The 11794-nt window shown below is 35.4% G+C and overlaps 1 protein-coding gene and 1 pseudogene across 1 annotated transcript; one reads left to right on the top strand and one right to left on the bottom strand.

Moving 5' to 3' along the window:
• Positions 1 to 4222: 4222 nt before the first annotated feature.
• LOC141457619 (uncharacterized) lies at positions 4223 to 5421 on the bottom strand (annotated as a pseudogene).
• Positions 5422 to 9812: 4391 nt separating this feature from the next.
• LOC141457633 (uncharacterized) lies at positions 9813 to 10205 on the top strand. The gene has a single exon (XM_074134837.1). It carries the CDS (start codon positions 9813 to 9815, stop codon positions 10203 to 10205), a length of 393 nt encoding a protein of 130 aa, XP_073990938.1.
• Positions 10206 to 11794: the final 1589 nt, after the last annotated feature.

Here is an 11794-nt window from a genome sequence, read left to right as displayed (position 1 = left end):
ATGTAAACCACTGGAATAACGACTTTGACCAATTAAATAGTTTATTAAATGATGTTAACAGTAGAAAGCTCATAGTAATAGGGGACTGTAATGTGAGAATTTCAGACGAACAAATTATTTCGTCGAACCTCGTATATCACAATAGCAACATTAGGGAAGTACGTATATCTAAAGACAATTGTTTAAATGCAAGAGGGAAACAATGGTTAGAGCTTTGTGACGATTATGATATGGTGGTCTTAAATGGTAGATCAAAGGGAGACCGACAAGGAGAATTTACATTCATAGGAGCATCTGGTTCCTCGGTAATAGATTTATGAAATGTAAGTTTTTCAATTTTGCCAATAATAAATGATTATGTTGTTCTTCCTGAAACATACTCTGACCATTGCCCTATCGTCTTAACACTAAATCTAATACATTCTGATTTAAACAATATCGCCACTCTCCCACTTTTGCCGAAGTTAATATGGCGCGATGATCCAAAATATGGCGAAAAATTAGACATCGAGTTAAATAAATATAAAAATTTAGGAAATGAAGCTCAGGATATTATTAATTCTCTGATAAATATTGTTAACATTGTAGCGTCACGGCAAAAATTTCGGAAACCTTTAACTAAAAAACAAGAATGGTATGACTGGCAATGTGATAAAGAGAGAAAAAGGTCATTTCGTCTATTAAATTTTTATAGAAAAACTAATTCTAATGTAATCAAAAACATCTATTTAAAATGCAATCTAAACTATAAGCTGTTGTGTAAAAATAAAAAGGAAAACTTTAATAAATTATCTATAGAAAAAATAAAAGAAGCGAAAAATCCGAAACAATTTTGGAATTCAATCAAATTACTTAAAAAACAAAAATTTCTTTACAACACCAGTATAGATGTTAATCAGTTTAAAGCTTACTTTGAAGAATTATATAATCCTGTACCTGAGGTACCTACTATTATGTACGCAGAACCTTTTGTTTATGACGCAATTTTAGATGATAAGTTCAATTTTGATGAATTGTTAGCGGTTATAGGTAAAGCAAAAAATGGCAAAGCTCCTGGATTAAACCGAGTACCATACGAGTTCCTCAAGAATGCATCGGACAACTTTTTGGGGAAAATGCTCGACGCATTTAATAGAATTTATGATACCAGTCGAGTACCGCAAAATTTTAAAGAAGCACTAATATATCCTCTCCATAAAAAGGGTGATACGAAACAAATATTCAATTACAGGGGTATCTCATTTATCGATATTGAAGCTAAATTGTTTTCAGGAATTTTGTTAAACAGATTATGGCTTTGGTTGGATAGTTATAATGTGTTAAATGAATTTCAGGCGGGATTCAGACCAGGGTATGGAACAATTGACAATATTTTTAGTGTTATAAACTTAATACAATTGCAATTCGTCGAAAATAAAGTAAAGAAGATTTACTTATTTTTCGTCGACTTCAAAGCTGCATTTGATTCCGTACCGAGAAAGCTATTGTTTTATAAATTATCTAGTCTGGGCCTGTCAAGTAAATTTATTAAAGTTATTGAACATATGTATGAGGATAGTAAAGCTGCAGTCTGGGGCGAACAGGGAATATCAGAATTCTTTAAAACTTTATCAGGGGTGAAACAGGGTTGTTTATTGTCCCCAATTTTATTCTCGATCTACCTTAATGATCTTCACGATGACATTGGGGGTGGTATTTATCTTGGGGAGTTAAATATTCGAGTACTTTTGTACGCCGATGATATTGTTTTGATAGCAGATAAGCCTGTAACAATGCAACGTATGATAGACGCATTAAGCAGCTATTGCCAAAGTTGGGGTCTAAGAGTGAATCTTGAAAAGTCTAAGATGATGGTCTGTAGAAATAAAGGAGGAAGATATTCTAATGAAGAAAAGTGGAATTTCGAGGGAAATAATATTGAAATAGTAAATAAATATAATTATTTAGGAGTTACTATTACCCCTGCACTCTCATTTGAACCTCATCTGAAAGAAAAACTTCAGGCATCTAAATTTGCCATGAACTGTACTTGGTCCAAATTAATTGATAACTATAATGTCCCAATGAATTCTAAGATAAAAGTTTTTCATTCAACCTCGCGTTCGATAATGTGTTATGCGGCGCAGGTTTGGGGTTATAAAAAGTATCAAACAGTTGAAAGGTTGCAACGGTTTTTTGTTAAAAAGCTTTTCAAGTTACCAAAGAATACGGCTAATTATATAATCAGTTTAGAAACGAATTTGACGAGTATGTTTTGGTATACATTGAAGTAGCACATAAGTTATATTTTCAAAATACTTCAACTTCCAGACGGTAGGCTCCCCAAACTAATAGCCAAGAAAATTATCGCTAAGAAAATCTTGTGGTTCAAGGATTGGGATAACGTGTGTCGTCAACTGGGAATATCCCCGTTCAATCTAGAAAATTATGATAACTGGAGAAGTAATTTAAATAGTTTTCTGGATATATTAAAGATGAACGAGAGAGAGAATGATATAGCTAGGGCGAGAGAAGGACAACATCATGTTATCTATCCGAGGTTGGATTACGATAAATGGGAATACCTCTGTAATTATAGTGTCGAAGATGCCCGCCTAATAATAAAAGCCAGATCAGAGTCATTCAATTTAAATTTTAGGCCCTTTGATCCAGAAGCTGACCAAAACTGCACTTTGTGTAACCTAAATGACATAGAAACCGTTATTCATTTTATAGGAGTTTGTCCCATAATGGCGCCATATAGGCTTCATTATTTAAATAAAACAGTTCTCTCGATTGAGGAGGTATGCAGTTTTTTGAATGGTACAGAAAACTGGAGTGACTTATGCAAATATTTAAAATCAGCTATCTCTTATAGAAGATTGATTATTAATGAATTTTATCTCTGATGATAAGTCGTTTTCATTTCTATTTTTGTTCTGTTTTAATATTATTTTTATTTTTTACTTTATCCGATGTTTATATGTTCCTCATTTAGTTACAGTTTTAAACCATAATAATTTGTAATCGCAACTCGACAGACGGATGTAATCCATTGCCTTCAAAGAGTTATTATTTATTTTTCTATTGAATTTAGAATTATTATTTGTTCATAAATATTATTGTATTGTAAGATGGAAACATTTCTTTAAATAAACTCTATTATTATTATTATTATTATTATTACTAGTGAAATAAACAAGGTATCTTTATCACCATTTGATGATAAACGAGAGATCCTTGCAGGCAATGTTCAAACATTAGCCATAGGTTATATGGCATCTAAGTAATCACCATAATTATTTGTAAAATAAAATATTTTAAAAAAATGTGTTTTTCTTTCGCCTCCTTTAAAAAAAAGACAAGTTTTCAAATAATCATTTTTTATTTTAAAAACATATTTACATGTTAAAAAAATATTTACATAAAAAAAAAAATTATAAACAGGTCTTCTTCCCCTCGCAGTTTTGTGAATGGCTGCAGCAGAGGCACATCCTCCTTCTCCCCCTCTTGATGTTTACTTCACTACCGCAAAAGAAGCAACTAATTGTTTTCCGGTAGTGGTAGAACCCGTGGATGGCGAGTAGATTTCCATCCAGTTCACCATCATAATCGCTGAAGATTTTAATTCTTGCATCCATTTGCTCCAAGTTCACCTTGTCCAGATTTGCAGATATCCAAAAAGCCAACTGTTTTGCTTGCTTTAACGAGCAATACTGAGTTCTAATGGAATGAATATCCTCGCATATTTCAAACAATGTGGCCCCTGGCAGTTTCTGTAAGGAAGGACATCCAAATTCGCCCAGGTCCAAGACATCTCTTCCAAGGATATTCCCCAAGTGTTTACACTTTTCGGGTCCTTTTCCGAACAAGGCCTTGTAATCTTGCGTCGCCTCATGAATTAGAGAATTAAATTTCTCGTACCTGATTTCACCTTTAGACCATTCTAAGGCATAGAGATTGCTCTCCAGCCATTTGTTGGGGTAACCTCTTCCTTCATCGAAGTTTTCCTCAGGAGGCGTGAGCAGCCAATGAGCAAGTACTGTGTAATTAAGGAGATCGATAAGTGTAACCTCCTTGACGATATACTTTTCTTGAACAGAAAAGCCTGGAAATCAATTACTACTCCGTTCATTGTTATAAGTGAACTGAACTGACTGACTGACTCTCTCTCTCTGGAAGCAGCCGCATTATATATCCAGCATACCCCACAAAAAAAAAAAAAAAAAAAAAAAAACTGGTTTTATATACGTCTGACTAGTCCTTGTAGAGGGGAGTATTCGACTAGTGTGCCGTGCAAAATTAATGCGTACGCTGTGGTGTTGGCCTTGAAGGCCTCACTACATTCCATCTCAATTCTTATATCAATAGAGGATGAGCGAATGGCTTCCGATTGACGTGAACAATCAATCACAATAATGGGTGCAAGATCCTTAAACATATGTTTGCACAATAGAGGATTGTTTTCTCTTCCATAGTAACTATTTTGGAAATCCTGAATGTAATATATGGAACTGTAGTAGTTTTTGGTATACTTTACATTTAGGTCGCGATAGGGATATCCTTGCGAATTTAAAAATAGTTTCACATTTGTAATGTCGCACTGATCAAAGATTGAAGGATCTGCAGTGAAATTATGTTTCCTGTTTGTTTGAAATCGTACAATAACATAGCGTGGTTTTTCCAAATTTGTACTAGTTTTCAAAGCCCATGTATGTTTAGTAGATGCTGGTAGGGTTGGATATTCAATAAGGTCCCAAGATCTAAATGCTATGGGAATGGTCTTCCCCCTATTCACAACGTTTAGAAACTTTAATTTCTGTTGATCAGACACTTTCACATATGGTACCCTCCATTGGATAGACTTGATCTCTATATTAGCCTTTGTAGTCGCATGAGCGGCAAGCATTGAGTCATTACCACTTTTACTTCTATGCAGAATAAGTTCATGTCTACCCTGTAGAATTATTCTATTGTAATCTTCAAAGAAGCCCATGACGGTATCAACTGGAATGCAGCAATCAAAATTTCCCTCTCCGTCAGATAGATTTACATCTACACTTGGAGGTTTCCATCCTGCAATTTCCAATGTTTCCACCTTGTCACTGGTAAAAGATACATAACCTTTAAGAGTGGCGGTAATTCCAGGGTTATGGACATGGTCAATCAAACTCCTTTCAACTGATATTTGATTTCATCAAAGAAAAACAAGAAGGCATTTCTCACTAATTTAACATGTTGATCAGCTTCTTTTTTCACCTGCCCTTGAATATAGAGAAAACTCTTTGAAGGAACGGTGAATATGTCCTGCTGTTGAATGGAGATAATGATTTCATCAGAATTGTTCATTGAACTATTAATGGGCATATGATTATGCCATTGGTAGTCGGTGATGCGATCGTCGAAAACTACTTCATCATTCACATTTAATATCTCTTCCATTGCGGCTTTACCACCAATCCTATTCCCAGAAGAAATTTGATATTTGTGTCCTGCGAGTAGCAGTACAGTATGGTTTACTCCTAACGCTACCGCTTTTTATACTTTTTTTCTTTTGGTAATCAAAGCCCATTCTGTTTTAAATTTAAACGTATGGTAATCACTTCTTTACGAAAATCCACTATATTGTTATCAATTCCCTCTCCAGTGACTAGGAAATAAATGACCGGACTGGGCTCTTGTACTAGCTTATAACCTGGAGGAACTGTAGGAGAAAATTCATATATTGTATGTCCAGGTTCTCCATTTCTATAGGAGCCTATGGACAAATTACAATTAACTGCCACCGTATTTACATTATGTATTCTCACTAGTTCATCAGACTGATGAACCGTCATCTTCTCCAACACTCTATGTTTTGTGAATCCGAGTAGCGGACCAATGGAATGTTCCTTGTTGAAATAAATCGGTTGCGAACACATTAATTCAACTTTTAACGTGTTCACATTACCTCTGATTTTGATAAAATCTGGAGATTTAATGTTTCTCTTTAGGTAGTCCGCAATAGCGTCAATCTCGTACGCACCAAGGGAGAATTTCAATCACTCCACCATCCCCACAATGAAATTTATTGTTTACATCTTCAATTATATTCGGTATAGAGTTGTAGGATTGTAGGCTGAGTAAACCGATGCTGTAACCTTCTGATGATAGATTAATTGGAGGAAATATGTCATTACTAAGCACACTGGATGTACCAGACAGCGTGAAGGTGAACGACATGACTGACCTCACTACACCGGATTAGGCATTATTATAAAGAACGTTTAAACATAAATGTCCACAAAAAGGCGTATTCCACTCCTGATACCTCTGACGATTGTAGGTAATTCTACAGTTTTTGAAATAGCGTAAAAGCTCTAATGGAGGTCTAAGATTTCCAAATGGATCAAAATAGGTGATTTCATTACCTTTTTTACTATACGCAATCCAATGAGTACCATTGTTTCTAATTGAATCTAAATACACAATGGCGCACTCATTCGCTTTAATATCCTTTGGTAGGGTGTCGCGCATATACACTCCTCTAAAATGAGGAATCTCTTTGGCAAATTTTAATAAATCTATATTTGTAGGAAGTAGTCATTCTGCTTTCTTGACTAAACCATAACCAGTTTTATAGGGTTTGAGAAAAAAATCCACTGCCAACATGCTGCTCTTCCATTTTTCTATTATGTCTTCTCATTTCCTCTAAACGATCTCTCGCCTCTTGAGTATTCTTGACTGCTTTAGCTATTGCCGTAGCGCCTCCAGCTAAACTTCCTAGCGCAGAAAGTCCTGCAAATAAAGGCACTAAAAATGGTAGAATACCACCGGTTCTAGGCACTGGTAACACTCTTGGAATTTTCCTTATTTTAGTTTTATTTTTAATGTAACGTTTAGCCTTTCTCAGCGCTTTCTTTGAACCATCACTAATGGACATTATCGGTGAAGTTATACGAGCTGCATTTATCACATCTTTAACGGAAACACATTTACTTCGTTTCCCATTACCACCACCCAAATTCACTTTAGCTTTCATAACATTTGTAACAGCCCAGGCTGCTGCTTTCTCGCCCACCTCGTGATAATCCCTTTTTAAGTTTAGTTCCGGGACCACAGTAATTATAACCGGGAATGAGTGCTTCAAATGGTAGCTTGTCAATCACTGAGTTTATAAGTCCTCTCCCGATGGTTTTCTTTCTCATTATGATAGAAGTGTTTCCTACGTGAGCGTTTATATATAGAGCTAGTAATGCGACTAGAGCAACAAAGTGAACGATTACCAATTTATAATCTACTACCTGATGTTGAAAACTTGGCCAGTCGTCATGGTATCCTCTTGCCGATTAGTATAAGAGCATTGATCTGTGGAACATCTGGTTCGGTTAAAACCAACCTAATCACCTGTTTAATTCTACATCCAAATGGATTGAAATTTGAAAATATTTACGTATGTAGCAGATCGTTACAACAGGAAAAGTATTTATACTTGGAAGAGGTTTGTAAACGTGTGCCAGAAGTGGGGTTTTCCACAGTAAACGATACTAACCAGGTGCCCACGCCTGAAGAGGCTAAAACAAACTCCATTATTATTTTCGATGACATTGCTATGGATCAGCAGCATAGTTTTAGACAGTATTTCAGTATGAGTCGGCACAGATCCATTGATTGTTTCTACTTGACACAGAGTTATGCTCGAATACCAAAACATCTAATACGTGATAATGCCAATTTTATTATGCTATTCAAACAGGATGATTTAAATTTAAGACATGTCTATAGCGATCATATAAGTTCGCCAGATAATTCCATCGAAAAATTCAAACAAATATGTCACGCCTGTTGGGATGAGCCACACGGGTTTGTAGCCATTGATAAGACAAGAGATGTAAACTAAACAAGGGAAGATTTCGGAAAGGATTAGATACATTTATCTATATATAGAGTGATTGCAACAACCTCTTCATCAGTACCAGTCATGGACCCTAAACTTACTAAACAACTTATTCAAACTTCTCAAATATTGCATAATAAATTTAAAAGTATGAAACTTGGTTTGCAGTTATCTCAGGAGAAGTTGGAAACCAGTTTTCGACCTTAGTGCACCGCACTAAGAATTAGTTAAAAAGAAGAAGAAGTAGGAGGAGGCAATGGTTAAAGTGGAACCTGTTAAGAAAGAGGAGGAGGAGGAGGAAACGCCTCTAAAACATGATTCTCTATTGCTACAACAGTTGAAAGGAGAGGAAAGTATTGGTCCTCTACTTAAACCATACCTATATAAATCCATCACTTCTGCTCATACGGCGGCGGCGCCGGATTTAGATGATAGGTACGTCATTCGCATATTACCAACCGGTGGAATGGTCATTGGGAATGTAATTTTAACCATAAATGGAAAAGATCTTGTGATAAAAAATAAATTGTTTGAGGGGACACCAGGTTTATATCAGTTATTATTCCTTAAAATACCCACATCATATACGGAAAACGATTTACAAGTTTATAAAAATATTCTAGAATTGAGTAATCCTCATAAACAACAGTTTAGTGAGGAAAAACAGATGAGTGGTAGTAAAGGATGGAAGTATAAAAATATAGTTAGACCTCTTTTCCACCCAGGAGAAGGAGGAGCTGAGCATAGGTTGTTACTACAGGCTTCACCTCCATCCAAGCCATATCAATTTAGATCGGTGAAGAAAAAGACAGGTATGGGAATGTGGGAAGGTCAATGTATCTACGAATATTAGGACGATCCAAACGAGTTAATCGCAAGATTATAGATTCTGTTTGCCTCTAAACTGGCAGGTCATAGCGGACATGAAAATAAAATAGAATCTATTATTGAGGAGTTGATAGAAGCTAATATAATCTATTAAAACTACGGAAATGTCATTAGTTTTGCCTGCACAGGTCACATGTTTACAATAGATAAATTTGGCAGACCGTGGTCGCAGAGTCCATTGCACGTTGATAGGAAGAAGGAGGAGGAGGAGGAGTACGTTGACTTTAAACATAAACGACTCACTGGAATAGACGATCCGGTGGACTTTATGACGCAGTTAATAAGAGACACCTTCAAAACTATTATGTAAAACTGACTGATTTAGAGGAATATATGAGAGTATATGTTACAAAATTAGTGAATGAAAGAGAAGATCTGGTCACAAAATCATACCTATTGAATGTTTACGATCAGTCTCCAGTTGTCTACAGTCGACAACCACCTTTGTAAATCGTACATTTGAAGTTACGAATAATAGAATAAGTCTATTGCCGCCGCATACACCTGTTACAGCCTTTCTGTTGAAAAAAGTTCTAGAAACGTAATGACCAACATCAAAGAGGAAATAATTGATGAATTTCACAAACCATTACGAGTGCATTATCCTAGACGACAAACTATTGTAAAAGGATTGGATGATCTATGGCAAATGGATCTCATCGAATTCCTGCCTTACGCGCGTGAAAATAAGGGTTTCAAGTATATATTGACAGTGATTGGTTGTTTTTCCAAGTTTGCCTGGTTAGAGCCGGTAAAGTCCAAAAGAGGAAAGGATATTCTAAAAGCTTTGGAACATATTCTTAGCATTAGTGGACGCATTCCACAGAATATTCAAACAGATAATGGCAAGGAATTCTAAAATGCTCATTTCAAGCAGCTTATGAAGTCATATCAAATTAATCACTACAGTACATATAGCAAAATTAAATGTTCCATTGTTGAACGATTTAATAGAACATTTAAAGGATTAATGTATCGTTTATTCAGCCTCCAAGGTAGTTACAAATATATTGGTCATTTATCTCGCCTAATAGACAAGTATAACAATACAGTTCACCGTACCATAAAAATGAAACCTTCAGAAGTGAATCAGAGTAACGCGCATGAAATATTGACGAGGAAGAGGAGGAGGCAAAGAGGTGAACCACGTTTTAAGAAAGGAGATTATGTTCGCGTTTCCAAAAATAGAACCGTATTCTCCAGAGGTTTTACACCAAATTGGTCAGGTGAAATATTTAAAGTTGTAGCTGTTCACAGGACAATACCTTACACTTATCTTTTAGAAGATATGTCCAAACAACCTATTCTAGGAGAATTTTATTCGCAGGAATTACAGAAAACTAAATTCAAAGATGTATTTCCTGTGGAGAAGATATTGCATAGAAAACATGATAAGGTGTACGTGAAATGGTGGGGGTTCCCCATACCATCTTGGATAAATGCAAAGGATTTACTCAACTAAAACTAGATTTTCACCATCATTTTCTCGTTACCTTTCGTACAGTTAACATCATCATGGGACACCTGGAGAGTATCATCTCAAACCCCTTATATGGCCGATTCAGACAGGATTTAGACAATATCAAAGTAAATCTTGGAGATTTCGATAAGGCTGCTTTACTTGTGAAAGTTAAGTCAGCCATTAAAGACCTGGAGGAAATAGCCAAAGGAGTACAACTGATGGGGGTCACTACGCGAATTGTGTCTGGGCAAATGAAAATTGTGAAGAGGGGCCTGATACATGCATTTGTTATGTTAGATCATGAGATTTCGCAAGCATTAAACACTTTCTATGGTTAAATAAATATATTTTTTTTCTCACTTAATTGTCTTCTATTTATTTTGATCCTTGAGTGTTTCCTCATTCATTTGTAAACTACGTTCCATAAGGTGAACATGATAAGGTACTTAATTCTGGTTTGTTTACCTTACGCATTATCCTACAACAATTCTATGATTAATTATCTACAAATATATGGTTATTTGAATCAAGGTGATAGTTCTTTATCAGCAGCCAGCAGCGCTTTAAAACTATTCCAGATTATACACTCTCTACCTGCAGATGGGCAGGAGAATGAAGAAACAATACGTTTTTGAATAAATCTAGATGTGGTGTTGAAGATAATTTCACCCCTTTATGTAGTAAACATAAATGGGGTGGACAAAATTTAACTTGGACAATTTATCCAGTTAAATATTTTGTAGTAGGAGAGAAAGCCTTTTCTCTCTGGTCAAAACATTCTGGAATAGGTTTTCACCATGATCAACATAAACCAAACATTACAATTTTCTTTGCCAGTAGGAAACATCTTTGCACTACAAATGGATGGAATTTTTGTTTTAAAGATTTTGATGGACTTGGCGGTGTCTTAGCACACGCTGAATTTCCCTATGAAGATCGAAAACAAGTGGAAATACATGTAGATGAAAATGAACATTGGAATGGTGCCATGATGATACCTACTGATGACGAGCTATCCTTATACTCAGTTTTGATTCATGAGATTGGACATGCTTTAGGCTTACAACATACATCGCATAAGAATTCCATAATGTATCCATACTATTATTTCCCAGATTTTATCAAACACATTGACGACATTGATCTTCAAACTCCAGAAATTGATGCTATTCAGTTGTTGTATGGAGAGAAGAAAAAGACTGTTATAAAACCTATAACGACGACGACGACGACGACGCCTAAACCAATACCTCCTTTTCAACCGCTACTAGTCGATATTTGTCAGTTTAAAAATGTAACTGACAATTTTCTGGTAATATATAAACGAATTTATTTCTTCTACAAACGATTAGTATGGAGTATATCTCTGCAGAAGAATTTAAGATATATTAGAGACTTTACACGACCATTATCCACAATGAGATGGTTAGATTTTCTACCTAAAAATTTTGGCAAAGTTTCTGCCATTTACCAACGTCCTAACAATGATATAGTTTTAATCGCGAAACGTCAGATTTACCTTTTAGATCATATGGTATTATGTTTAAAATCACGACCTAGTTATCATTCTTTGCTAAGAGATGGTAATG

The sequence above is a fragment of the Rhodnius prolixus genome, unplaced genomic scaffold, assembly GCF_049639745.1.
Source record: "Rhodnius prolixus isolate KJV_2025 unplaced genomic scaffold, Rpr scaffold_40, whole genome shotgun sequence".
Lineage (NCBI taxonomy): Eukaryota > Metazoa > Arthropoda > Insecta > Hemiptera > Reduviidae > Rhodnius > Rhodnius prolixus.
The sequence above is the reverse complement of the archived record's forward strand: the minus strand, read 5'-3'. Positions and strand labels throughout refer to the sequence as shown.